Source organism: Nomia melanderi, chromosome 2 (assembly GCF_051020985.1).
Source record: "Nomia melanderi isolate GNS246 chromosome 2, iyNomMela1, whole genome shotgun sequence".
In the NCBI taxonomy this organism is placed as follows: domain Eukaryota; kingdom Metazoa; phylum Arthropoda; class Insecta; order Hymenoptera; family Halictidae; genus Nomia; species Nomia melanderi.
The window spans coordinates 24608357-24629129 of record NC_135000.1 but is presented as its reverse complement, the minus strand read 5'-3'; the positions used below and the strand labels follow the sequence as shown (position 1 = coordinate 24629129).

At 44.6% G+C, this 20773-nt stretch overlaps 1 protein-coding gene across 9 annotated transcripts in view; it reads right to left on the bottom strand.

Annotated features, from left to right (window-relative positions):
* Positions 1–20773, bottom strand: part of LOC116426948 (dystrophin, isoforms A/C/F/G/H) — a 650967-nt gene that overhangs the window by 491112 nt on the left and 139082 nt on the right. For all 9 annotated transcript variants that reach the window (XM_031976684.2, XM_031976686.2, XM_031976683.2 and 6 more), the window contains one exon: positions 17477–17582. In XM_031976684.2, the coding sequence (XP_031832544.2) occupies positions 17477–17582 (106 nt within the window). The remainder of the gene's footprint in view (positions 1–17476; positions 17583–20773) is intronic.

Genomic DNA, 20773 nt, shown 5'->3' with positions numbered 1-20773 from the left:
TTACACAATTATTAACCGTTTGAGTGCTGAGGAGCACTATAGCGCTCTTCTTGTGTTTTGCCGAAATCAGTACCAATTACAATGTTTTTACTATATTCTTCAAGAAATAAATCAAAGTAAATTTATTTGAATAAATGATATTTCTTGATATTTTTTTGTAATAACACAATATCTGCGATCTCATTAGATAAGTACTCTTATTAATTTTTTTGCATACACACCCAATCACTGCTGCATTTTTGGTAAATATCCACAAAAGTTGTTTAGCATCCGAACGGTTAAGGAAAAATACTTTCTGGGCGCCCACTCAGCATTTTAAGGGTTAAGTACGCGGTAGTTCTAGTGTTAATGAACGCAGGACGAAACAGTAATCTCGAACTTTCCCGCGAGTTTCTCCTATTTAACAGTCCACAGACCCGCGGATGGCCGCGAGTGCATAAAATCCGTAATTCACCGATGACTGCGCCGCGAACTCGGACCGGCGGCGTCGTTGACAGCGTTCCCGCGGTCGATCGCGACGAACTTACACGTGTAAACGGGCCGCAATAAATTCCCACTTACGTAGAGCGCGTTATTGTAATTTCGCCGCAAATGCGGTCACGGATTTGGAGATTCAACTGCGAGCTCTCACCCCACGATCCGCCCGCCGCGCGCGTCCCGCCCGCCCGCGTCGATACGAATAATCGGATTTTCCATGGTTTTCAGCCACGTTTGCGCCCGCCGGAAGCGCCGGGACACGATATGTCCCGGTGATGACGGCGCCGTCCCCATTCCACGCAGTAAACCGTGCAGAAGCGTGATTACAGAACGCAACAATCGTTCGGGGCGAGCATCTGGGTCTCGAAGAATGAAGTACCGGCGCAATCTTTGCGGCGGAGGAAGAATAGTGTCAAACACGCACTATCCTCGAGAAATATTTGAATATTCATAGTTCAGGGAAAGAAGAATATAAGGAGTTCAATGATCTCTGTCTTCGGATAGAAGATGCTCGACCGAGAGTCTTAAAAATGATTGTGAATAGATACATTTTTGAGTAGAATGTTGCTTTGCATCGATGAATTCGTGGATACATCTCAATAAGACATGTTGCAACTGTACCGAAACGTGCAATAAACAATCGAACGTTTCGAGAAGTTTACTGAACAAGATGTAGAGAATATTCATCTCTGTATCAGAATCAACTACAGCGTTCACTATGTGAGTTCGAAAACGCTAACGTTCCAAACGTAAAAACTAGGATTAACGAAACGAATCGTCCACGAGAGAGATCTCCAAGGAAACGAGGAAACAGCATTTTCCGCCGTTACCAAAGGAAACGGCTAGCAACAGGATCAAGGTTAACGAAAACGGCGTCTGACCTTTTTTTTACGGGCGAACCGCTATTTCTCGCGGCGCGAGAGGAAAATACAAAAGACGCTGGAGTCGGGGGCGAAAGCAATTTATGGCGGGAGAGAGTCCTCCCTCGGAGGAATACGCGGACGAAAAATGAAAAGGGCCGGGACACGGTAGCGGAACGGATAACTCCGTAACGAGGACGAGCGACAATCGCGGTGGCACGCGGAATGAAAAACGATACGCGAGCTTCGGGCGCGCCGCGAGAACGCGCAGCGATCGCGGCCGGGTATAAAGCGGAGGGAAAGAGGCGCGCGCGATTTACGGCGCCCCGGAGAACGAAAGCCGCGCGAGTTAAGCAGACGTTGAAGAATACAGGAAGAGGATCCATAGATCTTCGGTGTGACGAGGAATCAATGGGCGCCGTAGGAGGCGGGGGCAGTAAATAAAATATATCGACGCGCGCGGGTACGCGGCGAAACGCAAATTCCCCAGGAGTATTGCCGTGGCTCTCGCGTATCAGGGATTGCGTGACGTGAAATATTAAACGCGAATCGGCGAACCGCTCCGAAAAATCTTGCCCCGGATCGCATTGTGCCTACGGAGCTCCCTGGCACGCGGATACCATCTGCTCGTCTCCGCAACGGTTCCCCGGAGCAAAGCAGATTTTCTTTATCGATTCCGTGATCCTTTATTCCGGCGACCCTGCCGGGATTCGTCGAATCGAAATTCAGATAGGGATCGAAATTTGGATCGTTGAGAGATTCGTGGAACGTCGAGAGGAGAGATACAGATACGAGGAACACGAGTGTTGTTTCATATTTCATAGAACGAATCGCGATGATTTCCGATCGTCTCTTTCTTTGAACTAATAAGCTACAGTCTACTAAAACGTTTCGTCAGGACACGATTATTTACGAAAAAGCGAACCAGCATTCACAAGAGACGGATCTAATGAAAACCATCAGAGAACGATGCATCCTCCAAGACACCGGCCGCAGACGCGTAATTCCGATTTAATTGCGAAGAACGAAGTTGCATCCCCGATCCAGCCGGTGTCTCATCATTCAACGCTCGCGTACCCTTTTATTCCGTTCCTATTTCTTTTTTTATTCCAATCCTCCCTCCGGAGACCAGACGTACGGCTCTTTTCATCTTAACCGGTCCCGCGATTCCGCGGCTTTTCACCCGCGCCGTGAATGACGTATGAATGCTAACTACCCGAGCGTCCTGCAATTAATACCGGGGTTTCCCAGCGTTTATCTCGCGGAACGGCGGGGACTCCTTCTGGCCGGGCCGACCTGAAGCGCGACTTTTCGGCTCGGCGTCCAAAGGGAAACCGAAAAAGAACGGGGACGGGAAACGGAGACAGAGGAGGGCACCGGGGAAAGTGGGAAAACGGGCCGTGAACAATGCGGCCGTGGGATCGTTCCGTGTAAAGGCCCGGTCGTCGCGCGTCGGCGCGCGAGGACGTGTAAACGTCAGGTACACGCATGATTTATGACAGGCCGCGGGACCGACCGAGAACGGTTACGCCCGGGACGCCGGCGCCTGAAAATGAAAATGGTCGGATGACGTGCCCGTAAAATTGCTTCGGATGCATTCGCCACGTGACGGGAATGGAACCGGTGGCAACGAGCCGGCGCTCGCTACTTTCCTGCGGGACACCGACGCCAGCCAAAGGAACTGGGAATCGACTTCGCGGACCGTGATAAACGTGACAACGCGCGACGATGTGTAGCCGCGGTCGAAAATACACGGGCGAACGTGTTTGTTGGAAGCCGAGAGACGAGAGCTAACAAAGAAATTTTAGGACGAGAGGATCGGTTGATGGACGTCGCTGGACGCTAATTGACGATGATAAGAATAGACTCGAACAGAGAAACCGATGTTCCTTTTTTAACATTGAAACTACCAGACGGGTCAAAACGACCCGCTGCTGGTTTCTTTAAATTATTAAAAGGATAACAGATGTTCCGAGGAATTATTATAGAAATTCATTTTACAATGCAGAAACTGAACTGTAAATCGATTAAAGTCGGAATAAATGCACTCTTAGAGGTTCTATGGAGGAATCTCGAAAAGCCGATTGAACTGCTCGGTCGCTTCAGTGTTAAGCGGAATTGTGTGCGATGAGGAGTGTGGAACAGCAGTGGGAAGAATTGGAAGTTTAAAGGAACTCGAAGTTTAAGAGTTTGGTACTGTGATTTTTAGTTAATCGATGAATTGCGAGGACTTCGTTCGTCCCTCGGTTGCCAGGCAAAAAGACAGTCCATAACGATAATTAACTTAGTCAGATCCCCTTTCGTGTGATTCTACCGCCTAATACTTCTCATTGATTGGGATTAATTAAATCGAATCCTCTTTCGCTGGGAGATTAATGGTGCTGCCGGGGGAAAGGTTGCTAAGTAATCGATCAGGCGTGCTACCAGTAGGAATCTAATTTCATCTCAAACTTTGCCCGAGTCTCTGAAAGACCGTGCATATTGCATGAACATTCATGCATGTTCTTGTTATCAGAGAGCCAAGAATGATCAGTCACAAACGCGACTGTCAAATATTCAACGCTTCCACTTACAGAGTTTCCAGAATTACCTCTTCAACGATATGTATAGAGTTCGACTCATATCGCTTAAGTCTTCCTATAATTACCACTCCACAAACACGAAGAAATCAATTAAAACACGTATTCCATCCTAACCTTCGGTCTCCCCGACGAATTGAATAATTCAAACAAATGCTCCCATTGCCGCCGCATCGAAGGTTCGCGAGAAACAGCTCCTCCCCTCGTCCATTCTGATCTGAATAAGAAAATCGCCACGACTTCGATTGGCCCGATACGCTTCTGATATTCCCAGCATACCGGGCCGCTTTTCGGAAGAGCAATCCCCGAGCAAACAGGGGAATCCTGCGTTTCATACAGTCCGCTCGATAGCTGTGTCCATTGCTCCGTCGAGGTCGGGATCGCTCGGGATGCATTGTCTCCCGAACATCCCCCGAAAATAGGGAAACAGTTCGCTGAAGAATTGAATGGGATTCCCGCGGAATTCGAGTAACTCGAAGTCGCCCGGCTGGAACGCGTACGATCGGCGAAAGAAGGCGTCTCGCGGCTGGAATTTCACGAGTCTCCCAGGACAACGCGATCCCAGACTTTGCTCCTCGGCTTCGCCGGCCTGTCGTTAGCTCAGCGGGAGACATCAAAGGCCGGGGCATGTCGAAAACATATCGGTGCGCCGTGACTTGCATTTTTAAATCCAATTAGCCCGGCGACGCCGTAATAGAACAGCGTCCATGCGCGAAACAACTCGACGTCCCGGCGGAGGGCGAGTTTTTCACAGAGGAAAGCAATTTCCCCAAACATCGCCGGCCTCTTAAGCAGCTTCGCTCCCTCCCGCTCGTCGTGTGTAATGGAGGAAGCATAATGTCTCCATCAACGATTTCCCATTACGCTTGTCGCGCTCGCACGCTTGTCCGCTCGCCTCTCTCCCCGTTCCCGGCCCGTGTCGAACAAAAGCAAAACGGGCCGAGTGTTTTTCTTCCGCGCGAGCCATTCTCGCGGCGGGGTATGTGCTACACCATCGATCGACCGTGCCGGAGACCTCGTTAACGAAAAGAACTATTGCCCGAACCCATTCAACTCGGTGCCCGAGTCTGCTCCTGAAAGGGACCAGAGGATTTTTGCGAGCTTTCATCGAAAGCGCAGTCGGACCCACTGTGTCCCGGTGATACGAGGCTCGGCTGGTAAAGAATAGTTACGCTCGGGAAGCTTCTCGAGCGGTTTAATGACAGATCGATGTAATCTAGACGATGCTCAATAAGAGTGGCTCCGTGAATGGGGATTCGCCGGAGGAAAGTTATAGTCACTTAACCGACGCATTACCAACTTCGAACAGCAGATTCGCTAAAACGAAATCCTATTTTAGAACCGTTCCACCACCGCGGATCTCCGGTGACTCGGATCGCTCTAATTCAGCGCGCGCTGGAAATCACGAAAGCGAAAGGAACGAACGAACCTTCCAATCTACGCGCAAATCGCATCAGCGAATTTATCTCCGCGATTCCAACACTTCTCCGGCTAAAAACTACGGACCATAAACAACGGCGTCACGGTCCCGGTTCTCATTAATTGACGTAATTAAGCAATTACGCGGCGAGTGGACGCGCCTCGGCACTTAAGTTGCAATAAGTTACCCGAGGTACGTATAATTTCGGGCGATATGCAACGCCGCTAAGTCGCCATAGATTCGGGGTAATTGCAAAGTGTCAAGACCGTCGGGAGCGGGCGGGCGGCCGGGCCGGGCCGGAGTCGTCGTCGACGTCGTAGTCGTCGTCCGCGTCGTCGGCCGGCGTAAGTTTTGTCCGGAAAAGTACGCGGCTCAGCCGGCGCCAAGACGTCCCGGGGAAAACGGGCTCGCGGCGGGGAAAGATAAACCGTAAGTAGCCCGCGGAAAAGTCCAGATGGGCTGCGCCCGGATTCCAGAACTTATTAAGGGAAGCACTTTGCCAAATAGGCCGGCCATTCGGTACGCGCCTGTCGTATACCGCCCTTGAGACTTTACTTCGGACGACGACGATGATGTTTCCTTTTTGTCCGAGCATCTTCGCGACCGGCGACGCGACGCGCGGAGCGAGAATGTTTGTCTAACGAAATAAATGTAAATAGTTTATGTAGTTATGTAGTTCCAAAGCTGGGAGACAGTTTAGTTCGAGGGATGATTATTCGGGGAATGATTACATTAGCGGAGAAGCTCGCTGAAGATCGGTACTTCAATGCCGAATGTTCGAGGTGGATACGCTATGAACATGGCGTTTGATGCTAGCGACGTTTGTCGTGGGATTGTTATGATAATGATTCATTTGGCTTGGAAAATTGGAACTTTGGCGAGTGTTTGGAGTAGGTTCTACGAACATGTTTGATTGTGTTGATAGATTGTGTGGTATGATTATTGCAAGAGGAATTATTTTAGTGTACGAAGTTTGACGGGTTACGACGAATTATTGACGATCATTGAAACGTTTCAGTGCGCTGTATTTTATTTAAACCGGCCAACGCAGGAAGCAGCATCCCCTGGAAACGAGTGCAACATCCGAGAGCTACGGGGAGGGTTCATAATGGAGATGGAAGTTAGTTTTCACGACCCACTTTTCGAGTTACAATTTTTCCCCGTGTAATGCGAAATGGTTCCTGGGAAATTTTCAAGCATAAAATAAATATAAGGGGCGCAAGGAGAGTTGTGCACTTAACACGGTTCCATTTTTCCTGAATATCCAGTGAGGTCTGAATAACTTGCTGATTGCGCGTGCCGTAGGAATTCCGTCTCAGTCCTGTCCGTGTCGATGCATGTTTTACTCGTAACATGTACTGTAACGTCGAATATTATGTCGCGTTGTGTCCACTTGTGCATAAGTTTCGAGTGACTTCTGGCAACTATTAGCGCACTCTCGACAGAGACGCAAAAAACGGCACGAAGGGACGAAAAACCGAGGTCTGCTCGATACTTCTGCTTCGCGACTCGTCGAAATTGAATAACTCTTGGCAGGAGGCGAGTGGATTTCTTCCAAGGAGCGGGGCTTGGTTCATCGACTCCATTATGAAACATCATCTATAAGAGAGAATGCCAAGTTCCGAGTTTACCGCAACAGGTTGCACTTTTCCGGCATCAATACTTCTAATCCGATTTCCAAAAGACGCCAACTCCTCCATAACTCGATAACTTTGCAACAGGACGCAAATTCGATTCGCCAGGCAAATGATCCCCGGCGCTATGAATAAATCGAACTCCCAGCCAAATTCGATTTCACTGCTTCGAAACATACGTCAACGCGGGATCTGCGTATTATTAAACTCAAACCTGCAGACGTTCTAAAACTACCCCATTCTGTTCGCTAAGAACATCAGCGAATCCTTCACAAATCCATTCATCTACCTTTTAATCATTAACCCTTCGCACTCGGAAGCTTTTCACTAGAAACATTCGACATTTTCCGATGAGACATACACGACTATTTGAAACGAACTAATAAGAAAACACGTGAATTAAGATACAAAGCTATTTTATATAAATATTTCGCATATTCATGCATTACACAAAACTTCATACATACCACTTTACAATTTGTTACATCAAATCAAACGATGACTGAGAGTCACCTCTCGAAAGCAAAGGGTTACTTTCACAAAACCAAAAATCTATACAACAAACCTCCAAGAAAACTCCCCAGAAAACCGAAACCACAATCGCCAATCGAAAACCGCAAACAAACCCCTAATGTCCCAATAAAATAAACAATCCCTCCACCCGAAAGCAGTGCCCTCGTCCACAGAGCAAACCTAGAAACATCACGCCGAACAGGATCGCCTCGATGAAAACCAGCCGAAAAAAGTCCCACTTGTTACTACTTCTCACGCCACCCTACGACAGAATTCATTGAAGCAAGGGGAGATCGGTCCCAGTAAACAGGGGACGTTCACCCCCGGCGCCGATTCCTCGAAGAGGAACCACGGCGGAGTTCTGACGCGAGGAGGCGACGGGCTGTGAGCGCCGCACGCGTCGCGCGGTGATAGCTTTCGATCGAATTTCGCCGCGTATTGCGGAGTTAAAAATCCGGAACGAGTGCGCGACGCGTTCCAGCCATGCGTTGACTACGGTAACGGGACAAGAATGGGGTGCGTTATTGGCACGGTTTATCCCCAGAGGCCCGGCTCGTCGCGGCGCACGTGTATCCGGGCCCGGGCCATTGTGCGCGAACCCACACAGGAGCCGGCCGGCTTTGAAGTGGCTCTCGCCTCGATTCGCTGGGGGCTGCACAAGGCGGCCGCTATCTCGCGCGCCGCCCCATCGCCATACAACCGCGATGGATCTGTGTCCTAAAACCAGCACGCAGGAATGCGATGCGGGAGCCGCCGAATCGGCCTCGAGAATTCCCGGCCGCTCCATTCTGCATTATCGTTAACCGGGAACGAGCCGGCGGTGCCGCTCGCGGGATTATTGTTATTGGAGAACCGGTACGGGGAACGCGACACCGGCCGGAAAATTCCCGATTGACCGGAGCTTCGGGCGGGGAGCGTCAGTGAATGGGCTGCGAGAAGTGTTCGCGGTGCGATTGGATTCGAGGTTTTTCGATCGGGCGATTATATTCTTTAGAAATTGGAGAGTGCTCCTGTGGAGTTTCGGGTGATTTAGAAACTGAATGAAGTGTTAGGTTTTTAAGGTGGTTTGAAGTAGGAAATTGTGGATGAGGAATGTGGAATGAATGGAATGCTTGTAGGTGGTCGAGAAGGTATTTAAGGTGTATATAGTCGTCTAGCGAAATCTAGGAATTAATCAAGGATGACGATTAATAGCGTAAACTCGCCGAGGAAATTAACTGTCAACGTTATTCTTTCCGCTTACTCGGTAACTTAAATGAGCCTTCAGCCGGCAGCCAGACATTCCAGAGTAAATCCGTCCCCCGCGAATTAATTAAAAGCGTTTAACAAGCGACACAGGGAGGAATGTAATCTCCTAAGGGCTACTTACCTTCAGGCGGCGACGCCGAAGAAGATAAAGTATTCGATTAAGCCGCGACACCGCCACAGTGTGCACAAGGTAAGGACAATGCGTGGAATTTTCCCTTCAAAAGAAAGTTCCGATCGGGAACCGCGTAACGTCGCCGCGGAAACGGCGCGGGGGAGGGCGCCGGCTTATCTCGAGACGTTTCCCACTGTTTCGTTCTTTCCAGCTATTCGTCAGAAGTCACGGGAAGTACCGAGAACGAATACGAAATCCGGAAAGGGAATCAATGCGGCGGAGGCGTGTGCGCCAGCCAGTTGCATCTATCTGCATACATATATGCGGGGGATAAACCGGCGTAGACGCGAGAGGCTCGACGACTTTGCGTTTCCACGCTGAAAGGATGTCTGCCCGGAGCATCAACTTCTGAACCCGATGCTTGACTGCGTAAAAAGAATCTTTAAAGGCTGACAATTTTGAGCCATTAAAAAGGATGAGAGGGTACGCCGGGCAGACTGCACGATGAACATCGCGCTGAGCGATCTTGGAATTTCTTAATCTTTCATGGCGTACCGGTGACATTGGGAAATCCGACTCGGTTGTAAGTATTGCCGAATGTATATCATTAAACAATTACTTGAAATTCTCTGGTAACATTTCTTTCTAATTTTTCGGAAGCTTTCTTTTCACTGGTTATATTAAATGTAATCATTTTTATATATAGATTATATTTAAATATAAATGTAGGTATATTAATGAGGATAATTGTAAATATCAATGTAAATATTACAAGAGTATCGTTAAACAATTATTTGAAATTCTCTGGTAACATTTCTTTTTAATTTTTCAGAAGTTTTCTTTTCACTGGTTATGTTAAATGAAATCATTTTTAAATATAGATTATATTTAAATACAAATGTAGGTATATTAATGAGGACAATTGTAAATATCAATGTAAATATTACAAGAGTATCATTAAACAATTATTTGAAATTCTCTGGCAACATCTCTTTTTAATTTTTCAGAAATTTCCTTTTCACTGATTACTATGGACTATTGATTAATGTTACAATGAACATTCTTAAAACGAGTTGACGCGAAAAGAAATGTCCGAAAAGTACTAAATTTATATACAAAACAAAGATCAAGAGAAAAATGTTTGTCAAATATAAAGTATGACTTCCATAACACAATCAGCCATCTTTCTTTATTAGAATACGACAGATTCCACGAGCCAGCCGCATCCGCGACCACGATAAAATCACAATTTCAATACGCCTTCAATCGAACGCTTATTTTACGTTCGCGCTATAAATTTTGCAACACGGACAGCAGATCTCGATTTGATTTCCGTTTCCGTGAACTCGGCAGTGAACATCTGCAGTCCGCTTATTAGAATCGCAGTGGCCCGGCGAGCAGCCCCGAAGCACCGCCAACGGAATCACAATCACCCTCTTGTCTCTGGTTCGGATATGCGATACTGTTGTCTCGGCGATACGTGCGATTCATGAGGCAATTTTTCATGCGGTCAAAGGAACCTGATATACAGGGTGTTTAAGAAAATCGGCGCCACTACGCGAGCGTGCAGTATTCATAGCAACATACAAAAAGATCCTAATCGCCTTAGTAATAATAATATCGCTTTTAACCCTTAGCACTCCAGGTTGTTTTGTGATCTATCAGCAACTTCAACTAATTTTTATAATATTCCTAGAGAAAATGAGAGATGCTATAACATTTCTTCGATCTTTTATTTTCCTTAGTACAAAATTTGGATGTGTGGAAAATCGAATAATTTTAAAGTAGTTTCTTCGAGACTCATTAAAATATTTAATATTAACTGGTGCAATATCGGAGCCTACAGAGTTCAAAGGGTTAAAACTACAGAACTGCCTCAGGAACTGCAGAATCATCCTAAAACTTGGGATATCATCTTGAGAACTATGCAACTGACAATTGCAATCGGAATAATTCATGAAATTTTTTAAATTTAGGAAATTCCAATTCAACATTGAAAACTAGTTTCTACTAGTAGAACTAGTACTAATTCGAAAGTTATCTTATTGTTCTCAATAAAAACCTCGAAAAATAATATAGTACACCCTATCCTATCAGATCCAATGGCTTGGTTAGAAAGATTGAGACAGCACACCTGCCAATATCGAACTCGCATTACAATACGTTCGTGATAGGAACGTCTGGCAACTTCGAACCTAATAATTTCCACCCATGCAGATTAACCTTAATCGGATCACGTGTTTTCATAACGAATCATACCACGATGTGACTCTCAGTCACTTATGAGAATAAAAGGAATGATTAAAACATTATTGTATTTATTTGTAAAGCTCAAATTTTAAAAGCCCTAAAACACTTTTCGAACTGCAATATGAAATACTAAAAAATTTAGTTAGATTAGGGTTAACACGTTGAACGCCGCACGACGTCATAAAGGGAAATACACAAAATGGAAAAAATATAATATTAAATCATTTAATCTAATTGCACTATTACTATTCTATGTTCATCTACTTGGATGTCACCGTATTAGATAACATTATTTATAATGTGAGAATGGATGTATTTGAGTGTGAGAATATATACACTGATGAGTGATGAATGTGCAATAGATGAATGACCCGACTGTGTGTGAGCGCGTTTTGAATGAATGTGCAAAGCATTGGAATATTCTAGACTACATTGATTTTCTCTATATTGATTTTCATGTTAATAATGTTCGTTTTTTATGAATCTAGAATATTCCAAATACGTGAAGTTAATGCATGGTAATGAAAGAATGTTTTATAAAGTGTGCGAATGAGACAAGAGACAAAATTAATAAATATCTACATATGAATACGAATTAACAATGTATTCAATAGCTTCAATAATTTCTTCAAACGAGTACATTTTGTAACTTTCAAGTTACAATGACGTTAAACTTTCACGCCTGAGCGTACAAAAGTTTAAGTTAACTGATTACTTAATTTTATTCACCACTTCGAGTGCAAAATGAAATAAATCAACAAGATTCCAATATACTGACATGTGACTTCAAAGTTACATAGACCTACAGAGGGTTAATTAAAAAAAAATCTTATCTCGACGACTGCTTTACTCAGAATAACTGATAAATGCTCATTGTTATTGCACACACGGTGTGCAACCGGTCTTAAATCCTCGGTAATCAATTGCACACACGGTGTGCAATTTGTCTCGAAAACAGCCTGTACAAAATGTGTGGATCGAGAGGGTAGCTCGGGTCCCTCAGAAACGCGAGGACGCCTGGCGTGTAGAGCCGCTTCGTGCCCGTAATTAAAGCCTGTAAGGGAACAGCGACGCGGTTCGGTGGCGGCCGCACGTTCGCCGCGGCCCGATAACGGGGCCGTTATGAAAAATCTGCATGGGAGAGGGCCGAAACACGGCCGACCGCCGATACGCCGCGCCGCCGGTAGTTTCCGTGTCGAGCCACCTGAGCGCCCGGCCGGCCTAGCCTTCGTTCAGCTTCGATCTCCCGAGGCGGCGCACGCCAGACACCAAAAAGTAGACTGCAAGTTTCGCCGTAACGCGACGACTTCAGAGGTACCGGCGAGATTTCCCTTTTTCCCGTCCCGAAATCGATGGAAGCCCACCCTTTTATTTCCCCGTTTAGTGCCCGACAGGCTGGGCTAACTTTCAACGCCGACGATTATTTTTAGAGGGCCACTGACCGGATTAAAAATAGATCTGAGCCGAACTTGCCGGCGGGAAATCGCGCGTTCGACCTTAAGCGAGCTTTCACGAGACTGCCTCTCTCTCTCTCTCTCTCCTCGTCTGCCACGCGACGGGAATACCGGAAGTGCATTCTCCGGGCGTAACTGGTGTTTAATATGGTGCCTCCGGTAGACGGTTTTGCGGCAATTTCAGCTGCGCACGTGGAAAATCGAGCTTCCCATGGACATCCTTTTTTCCCCGTGCGAATTGAAACTGCTGATAATATCAGTTTCCACGTATGAAATATGTTTGTTCGATTAATCCCGTTTTATTGACTGTTCGTTGGAAAGTTTACTGGACTTGGGAAATTTGCGACTGTTGCGACTATTGACATGGGCGAATCGATGATTTAATTTTAAAGTAGTTTAAATTATGTTGTTTTAGCTCGGACGATAGGGAGACGTTACACGCGCGTGCTGTGAAAGTTTTAGATTGATAGCTGTAATCGTTTCGGGGAAATCATGTTTACCGCTTCGAAAAATGTAGTTGCAAGAAAAACGGCTTTCTCGCGTGCTCCTCTGTTCGAACAACTATAACTTCATTAAAACTTGAAATTTCGATTACATCTTTTGTAAATATGTTGCTGGGACTTTGAGTACTAAGAAAATGTGAAAAGTAACTTGCCTGTTTGGCACTGATGAATTAAAATGCCTCTTTAAGCAGAAGTAACTCGTGTCTGATCATTGGTAGACACTACTACTTACTACTACTTCACGTTCGTGAACGCTGTTACTCTTATTAATTTACACGAACTTCTTAAATGTTCATTCTTTATGCTTTTCTAATTTTAATAGTTACGGGTCCATTAAACACAAATTTTTATTACGATTCCTCTCGTACGAACGTATAATGAAACATTTCCATAAACACACGACAGTGTTTTACAGCTGCTCGTCATTTGTAAGCGGGACATGGACACGAAATTCTTTTTGTGCGCCGCTTATTCATCATTCCGTCGCTTTTTAATACGGTAACCATTAAGCTTCGTTGATGGTGAAAGATTACCGTGATAAAGCGCTTTTCAGCGCAACCTTCACAAAGTTAGACGACCTAAAGAAATACGTGTAGCTAAAAATTATTTGATTACCTCTGTGCAGAATTATCGTGCCTGTTGAAAGAAATATGAATGGTCGCCTCAGCTTCTACGTTTACTTCGACAATCTATTAAATTTAGACACTATATACCACTAACTATCTCTCAGATTTCGATCATCCCATGAATAAAACAAAAATAAAAGAAAATATACTATAATATAATCCTAACTTCCATCTAAACTCGTACCTTGAAAATATTTCAAAATTCTATTTTCATTAAGCTCCAACGATACAAGAATTCCATCAATTCCACGAGAACAGAAGAAATTAATCCTTTGCACTCGACAATATTTTTCATTAAAAATGTTCATTACTTTCTGACTAAATATTAGCGATATTTTTCGCAGCTAACACAATTGATTATCTTCTGTAAATTAAGAGACAGAACTATTTTACTTCGACGTTTTATGCGTTGATACATTACACAAGGTTTAACCGTTTGACTTTTATATTTTTCCAAAATTGCGAAGAGTTTTTTGTTATGCCAAGACTGTGTTTTTACTAATTCCATCCACAAAATGAATTAAAACAAATTTAAGTAAATAAATGATATTTTTAACAATTTATATTGTTGCAATGCAATATAAGTGAGTTTACTATATGAAAAGTGTTCTCCATTTTTCCCCATACACGCGCAATTAGTGCCGCAGTTCTGGCACATGTCAAAGTCCGTCAGCGGCCAAACGGTTAATATTGAATTGAAAATTGTATAAGTTCGCTACGTCGAATCAGCGACTGTAAGGCGGCCCTCGAGCGCCAAGGGTGAATAAACACATCGCAGTCATGGTTTCCTACGTTCGCGGCACAATGGGGGGCATTTTCCAGTGAGTGCATTGAAAATAAATAAGGCGTGCCTAAAGCGTGTTTTCTAAACGCGACGCATTACGCGAAAGATGATCGCAACCGGTTGATACGGCGTGCACGGGAGCCCTTTCCTCCCTATTTCGCGCAGAGTGGGCGGTCGCGGGGAACAATGGACGAAAGAATCGTCTGGCTGTAATGCACGAGCGGCAGACGGGACTGACAAGTACCGGGCACGCTAATATAGAAGGAACAATGCGACATCGGCGGCCGGGAGAAAGAGGAGGAGAGGAAAGGACGAAGGAGGGAGACGGGGGGAAATTTCCAGGGCTCTTGAAACAATTAGCGGCGCCGTCGTTAATCTCCCGCCTCGACCCACGATTGCGTCGATCCCCGGCGGATCCGCGGCGATTTAAAAAGTTCCGAAATCAAACGAATTAACGGGGCCGCCTCGCGAAACTAATTTCGAGCACGGCTGATAATTGATTCTTCGATGGGCGCGGTGATTAAAAAAGTATTGCCGGAAGACGGCCTGCAGTCGGAAGACAAGCGGTCCCTGCGTAAGCAGCATCTACAGGGCGATGATAAAATGGGGGCCAAGGTGGGCGAGACTTTCGAAATTATTTAGATCTTCGTGGTGAGACGTGACTCGTTTCGGTTTAGTTGAATTAATTTTCTTGGTTATTAGATCTCGTATTTGTGAGTAATTAAAATTTGTATGGTAACTAGGTAATGTATTAATGTACGAGACGTGACTGGTTTTGGTCTTTCCTATAGGTACATTAATTTTGTTAGTTATATTTTATATCTGTGAACGATGGAAATTTGATAACTAGATAATGTATTATTTACGATGATGAGTAACTTTCACTTTGTCCTCTTAATATTGATATCAATATAACTTTTTCGATTCTAATTAGAACTATCAACTAAAAGAAAACGATTGCAGATTTCTTTCGTCAACGATTATCTACGAAACAGACGATGAAATCGATTTAGTAATGCATATTCTAAGATAAAAATCAATCGAACAGCAAATAAAAAAAGCACTGTCGCAATTTCTGCTGCAGACGAAAAATAAAAATCAGTCTATTCGACTGGCGCTAATGCCAGCAGATCGTACTCATAAAATCCCGGCGACTTCAAAATGGCCCGTGCAAGGGACGCGGGATAAATCGAGAACGTTCCTATAAGAGTTCCGCTGACGCCGGTAATCTTTTGCATACGATCCATTCGGTCCGACGTAAGAAACGATCGAGAGAGACAACGCGGAGCGGGACGCTCCGTCTTAGCAACGCTGTCTCGAGGAACAGATGGCCCGATTTATTACGGGCCGAGCAATCAGGATCGATAATTAAACTTCTGAAATTCGCCCCGGCCGAAAAGTGCTTGGCAAGCAGAGCCCGCCGCTGCTCCCGGTATCAATTACGGCGACAAAAACTTATTAAGGTCGCCGGATATCGATACGAATATCGATCACCGGCGGTTAGGCGTCCTCTTTACCAGGCCGATTAGATATAAAGTTTCAACGAATACCCTCTGCGAGCATTTAACCGCGCGGACAGCCTCAATTTTGCATTCCCCTTAGCGAAGTAACCAATCAATAATTAAATGATCGAATTGTATAGCTGGGACGCAATCGGAGACTGTCTGCTGGCGAGGGAATCGAATTACCTGTGAACTCGCGAGACGGATCCAGTAACGAGACTTCAACGTTTCAACCCAGAGGAAAGTCGTTCTTTTATGCCCCAATATTTTTCTGTGTGCTTCTGTTTGTTAGGCGTGAACTAATTACTACCTAACGCTTCTAAGTATTGAACTGAAAGTGATAGTTCAGTAAAAGTAATTTTAGGAACCTGATAGAGTATATTCAATTTCGATGGTTCAATTAACCCTTTGACGAATGTCGACATTTCGATCAGATGAAATTTTCGTATTTGGAATACTAAGCTGCGAATAATAGTTTCCTCTTTTACTCTTGCTTAAGCATTCGATAATTTAGCTTCATACGTTGCAAGCTTTGTGTACTTTAAAGTCTTCGTCCGCAAAGGGTTAATGCTTAAAATTAATACTTAAATTGAACACTTATAAACGTTAGGTTTGAATTACTTACTACCTAACGTTTTGAAGTATTAATTGAAAGTAACAGTTTAGTAAAAGTAATTTTAGGAGCGCGATGTCAGTATGTTCAATGTCGATAACTCGGAAAATCCGAGTTCCGATAAATGCCGGAAATTCGATGAGCAAATGCAAGTTAAACATCTAGTGCAACAAAGATTCAATTATCCAAAATGCACCTGGGAAGTCTCGATACGACGCTAACAAAGTTAATCCCTAGAACACCGAATTTCAAGTAAGGTGGAGTGGGGTAAGTGCACCCCAGTTTTTAGTAAGTTTGACTTTCAACCCACGTATCTTTAATTTGTTTTATAATACTTTAAGATTTATTCAAATCAACGAATACTTCAGTTAATACGCTTTGATTGACATTGACAAAACAGCGAATCTCACTTGTATATTTTAATTTTTTAAGGAAATTGTAAAAAATCCAACAACTGTGAGGCAAGAGTATTACTATTGATGTTTGCTATAAAATACTTTTTTCATTCAAATATGTTTCGCTTTGGAGTAAAGCAAATAAAGGATAAATAAATACAAAGGAACTAGTGAAATAAAGTCCTAATATAAAAATATCTAAAATATATTAATAGCAATGGTACAATGCCAAATGTTAAAAAACAATATTTTCGAACAAATGTTTATGCACTTACCCTACTCCACCTTAATAGCATCTACATCACGAATGATTCGTGGCAAAAGAAAACACTCTAAATCCGTGGCGCATCAAGGATTCAATGATTCAGAACGTTCCGTCGCTCGAGAGACATTAGGATAAGAAAATACGTCGCCGTAAAAGTGGCTCTCTCTTGCATGAAACATTAAACCGCATTAATTCGAAGATTCATAAGGGGGTCCGAATGGAAAGCCGTGGCCGGACTTACCTTTGCCGTGCAGCTGCTGCCTGTTCGTGTCCGCCCGAAGGTTTTCTGCGGTGTGAACCAGCTCGTCCAGCTGCGGCTTTTTCTTCTCCAGCTCCCGTAAAACATTCTGCGCAAACCAGACAGTCAGGGATTAGTGCGGCCACTTAAAGCTCGCGGAACGATTTTTAAATCCCCCACGGAACAAACCACGCGCGCGTACGAGACGAGCGACGCGGTATGAAAGGTGAATCGTTCGTCGGTAATACCAAGAATTGCAAGTTCGATTTTCGCGTAGAGAGAGAGAGAGAGGCTCGAACTAGTTGCGAACGACGAGTAATCGAAGCCTCTGTTCGACGGATGCTGCTCAGAAGTTCGACGCGTCGCTCGAGCACTCCCGAGCTTTCAAGGAATACAACGACAGTTGTTTCGCCGTTTTGCTGACTGACTCTGAATCTCAACGATCGGTCGGTCTACGGTCGCCTTCCCGATCAACGTTTTTCGCTGTCGCGCGTGTCGCTTCGCGTCGATTGTTTCGACAGTGCTGATGACGCGATTGAAGCGTTCCGTCTGTATTCGTCGCTGCCGGGATTTTGAGTTGATTATGCGACACTGTTGTTGATTAATGAGTCGATGAACTGGTATTTGTGGATAATGGTTCATTGTGGGAGCAGCCATTGAAATGTAGATATAAAGAAGGTATACATCGAATGCATTATTTAGGGACGACTGATTGCAGTCATGAAATTCGATATTATCGCGGCGACAATCGTGTCGCGGGTTTCCGACGGAGTTACTGGGATTGTCTAGAGCAAATATCTGTCTCAGATAATTAACCGAATTACACTTCAGCATAAATATTCCACGAATAAGAATAATTAAAACTCCATAATTCTGTACGAATATCACGGAGTTCCATATAACAGAAAACAGACGAACGTTCGACTAAATTCATCGACGCCCAATAATATTCTATAAAATACTCCCATCATCAATCTATTATAAAACTAAAGTTTTCCCCGACATTCGCTACATTTAGCAGTTCCAACTTTCACCGCGGCAATAATATTTCACAAACAGATTTTTATCTTCAGTCCGCCGTAAAACTGAAATTGTCTTCAATCCTGGCATTCGCTGCAATTAACAGTCCGCATCGACAGACACGCCGCTGTCTATTTACGTTTGATGCGGCCGCGGATGAATAAAGTAATAACCAGGAATTCCGGGCGGGCACAAACGTTCCGCGAAAAGCCTCAGGTCGATCACCTGTTTCTGGCTCTCCGGTTGTGGCTGCGTCCCGCAGCCACGGGCCTATCGATCGGCCGTAGGCATTCTAGAAACCGAGCTACCATTTTCCCGGCCCATTGTTACAAGTACAGGCCGGCTAGCTTTTTCGAAAGCTCATTAGCATTTTGCGAACGGAGACGAGTATTATTATTCGATTCTGTCGCCGCGAATAACTCGGCGATGCAGCGTGCGCGCGCAAACGGGCGAGCGAGCGTTATAAAATCACGCGAAACCGCGACCAATTATAACTTCACGTATATTTAGACGAAGATACAATGCGAAGTGCTTAATAACGCCGCCCGGTGCATCGCAACCGTTTCAACATACCCATTATGTAATTGTAGTGGAAACGATAAAAGCCCGGCGTTTGAATACCGTCGAATAAGTGATATTAAATGTTGCTCGAGGAGATGCGTCGGGGACAGAGGAGCCGGCGAGCTGCCATTGTTAGGCCGTCGAAGATACGATCGAGTAATTGAATCCGGTAATTCTTTCGCTACCGCTCGAATAGTTGGTTCGGTAATTGCGTATCAATGGCGCCGGAGCGGTGTCTCCGAATCGAGGAACTCATTTGTTTAATGTTGTAGAATATGTGACGCTCCGCGTTATTTAGACGGTTTCCGAGCCGAGCGAGCTGCAACCTTGCACCGAAAAGTGAGATTAAATCGCTTCATTTAACGGCGCTCTCCAGCGGAGAGGATACTGTGATGCAAAGGTCCATTACCGTAATATTTTTATTTCATCAGTGAACCATTATTGACCTTTTTATACGGGATTTTCCGCGTAAAGGGGACACCCCGGCGATGCACGTAAACATTTTAAAATAGACCGCGAAATTGATAAATATTCGACGCGAGAGAACATTTTTATGGAAGTTACTGAATATTCCGATTGTTCTTGGAATCTAATGCGCCGTTGGAGGGACTTTTCCGTAAGCTTAGTCTCGCGCGCGGTTTTCAAAAGGAATTTTATATCCGCGCATCGCCGAGCTCTGTTCAAATTTCAATTTCTCCGGGTTTTATAAGTGAGCGGACCGCTAACCGCGTAATGAAGCGCGGGAGGTTCCCTTTGGTCGAGTAAACGGACTCGTAGAAATCTCTATTCGTTATGTCCAGTAATCTGCTAATGCGAGCAACGAAGATCTCGCGGCGATGAGCGAAGGGAGAGATCGCAGATCGACGGATACAATCACGGCAGAACGGAGCGGAATTTATTTACACTCGAATCACGCAGCTCGAGGGGAATCGCGATTTTATTTTCCCGCGGACAATGATTCGAATCAAACTTATCTGGAGAGCCACGCGAACTGTTCATTTACGTGATTGACGGCAATCTCCTTGCGCCCCTAAAACAACATTATACTCTTCGCCCACTCAACGGCGCGGCCCGTGAATGCCGACGAATTAACGTCCGCGTGTTTAGTTTATTATGTATTGTTGGAGAGTAGATTAGCTGTTTGTAACTTGTAGCGGAGAATGGAGAGAAATATATTAATATTACATACTTAATGATTACAAAATTTTACAGTTTGTAATGACAAATTTTAAATGGCTCTGCTGCGTAGCCCTCGAGAGCAAAGGGTTAATAATCACGAATTACTGCTCGACGAAGTTAAAAATAATAGAAGAGGGAGAAGAAGATGTCGAATGTCTAGATATTAACTTCGTCGAGCAGTAATTCGTGATTATTAACCCTTTGCTCTCGAGGGCTACGCAGCAGAGCCATTTGAAATTTGTCATTACAAACTGTAAAATTTTATCATTGAATATATTATAATATTTATAATCGATGAAAGACAGTAAAATACATTTGACTTTTCTTTTCGCCTGTATCATTTATTTATATGTTAATATGCTTTCTCCATTAAAATTACATCCAGTTGCTGGTAATGTCAGTGAGAAGAAGCTTCGAGTGCAAAGGGTTGAAGTCGGTTCATCAGTATTAACCTAGATCTCTGGACTGTATTCAATGGGTACCTACAGTTTTTGTTATTATGACATGTAAAGGACATATTGCACAAGAGAATACTGTAAA